Source organism: Aplysia californica, unplaced genomic scaffold (genome assembly GCF_000002075.1).
Source record: "Aplysia californica isolate F4 #8 unplaced genomic scaffold, AplCal3.0 scaffold00486, whole genome shotgun sequence".
NCBI classification, from domain to species: Eukaryota; Metazoa; Mollusca; class Gastropoda; order Aplysiida; family Aplysiidae; genus Aplysia; species Aplysia californica.
Genome location: NW_004797756.1, coordinates 248,909 through 249,998, shown reverse-complemented (window position 1 = coordinate 249,998; position 1,090 = coordinate 248,909). Strand labels below are relative to the sequence as shown.

The 1,090-nt window shown below is 46.0% G+C and overlaps 1 protein-coding gene across 1 annotated transcript in view; it reads right to left on the bottom strand.

Moving 5' to 3' along the window:
- The window catches only part of LOC101855282 (calpain-B), a gene marked incomplete in the record, with an annotated part of 75,808 nt that overhangs the window by 59,196 nt on the left and 15,522 nt on the right, over window positions 1-1,090 (bottom strand). Inside the window, 1 exon segment of the mRNA XM_035971709.1 lies at window positions 44-683. Coding sequence (XP_035827602.1) covers window positions 44-421 — 378 coding nt within the window.

The following is a 1,090-nucleotide window of genomic DNA, read 5'->3' as shown; positions in this document are numbered from 1 at the left end:
TTGCAAAATACACCAACTCCTAAAAACAATAAACAAAACTCACACTCGGGCGCAGCCACTCAAAGGGCCTTGGCGGGTCGGAACTGAAGAAGATGGAGCTATCCTCCGCCTCGAACTCGGGGTCCTCGAAGAGAATATCCTCGTCCTGGCACTTCTGCTTGATCTCGTCGTAGTGCTGGTAGGCCAGGGAGGCGAACGGGTTCTTCCGCTCGTGCCGTGAGTGAGCGCTCCGGCCTGGCACCGCGGGGCTGTGGTGGAAGTGGTGCTGCCTGACGGAGCGACCGCTGGACTGACCACCACCACCGTCGCCAAAACCACCGAAGCCACCAAAGCCGCCAAAACCCGACTTTATGTTCTCGAAGTCGTCCTTGTATTTGTCGAACGTGTCTTTGAAATCCGAGAATTTGCTGAAGAAATCCATGATTGGTGAAGAAGGTGAAGGTTAACTGCTCAAGACTCCAGGTGGGAAAACAAAGCGTTCAGGACCAATGCGAGTGTTCTCAGTCTCAGTCAAATATCACGTAAAACTAACTGAAAAGTCTCAGCTGTGTAGGAGAAAAAATTTTCATGCAATGATTTTGGGGGAGAAAAGGATTTGAAAGCTAACACTACAAGACACGAAAAGTCCACACAATGAAACGTTGAAGGCAGCGACGGCACCAAAAAGTAAAGCAGTTAATTTCCTGAAATGAAGGAAATTTAAACACCTCTCATAACAAGCAAACTTTACGCGAATTTGGAACAGGTGTCTTTAATACACTGCCATAAACTGTAAAGAAAAGTATGCAGTACAGCAAAATGCCAAAGCAACGTCCAACAAGATCAAGTAGCGACAGCAAAAATTATTGCGAGGGGGAAAAATAACGAAGACGTTTTAAGAGCGCCAAAGGTAACTTTTCGGAAGTCAAGATACCAAGTTACTAGTTAGTCCATTGCACCATCAGCACACAAACTATAAAACACAAAATAAATAAAACTAGCAATAATTAGGTCCTAAATACGCGCATCTTTGAGCATGTGAGCCCTTCAATCAGCACTGCCAAGGTTCAAGGTCGAACACGATACATGTACCACAGTATTGGGTCTACGT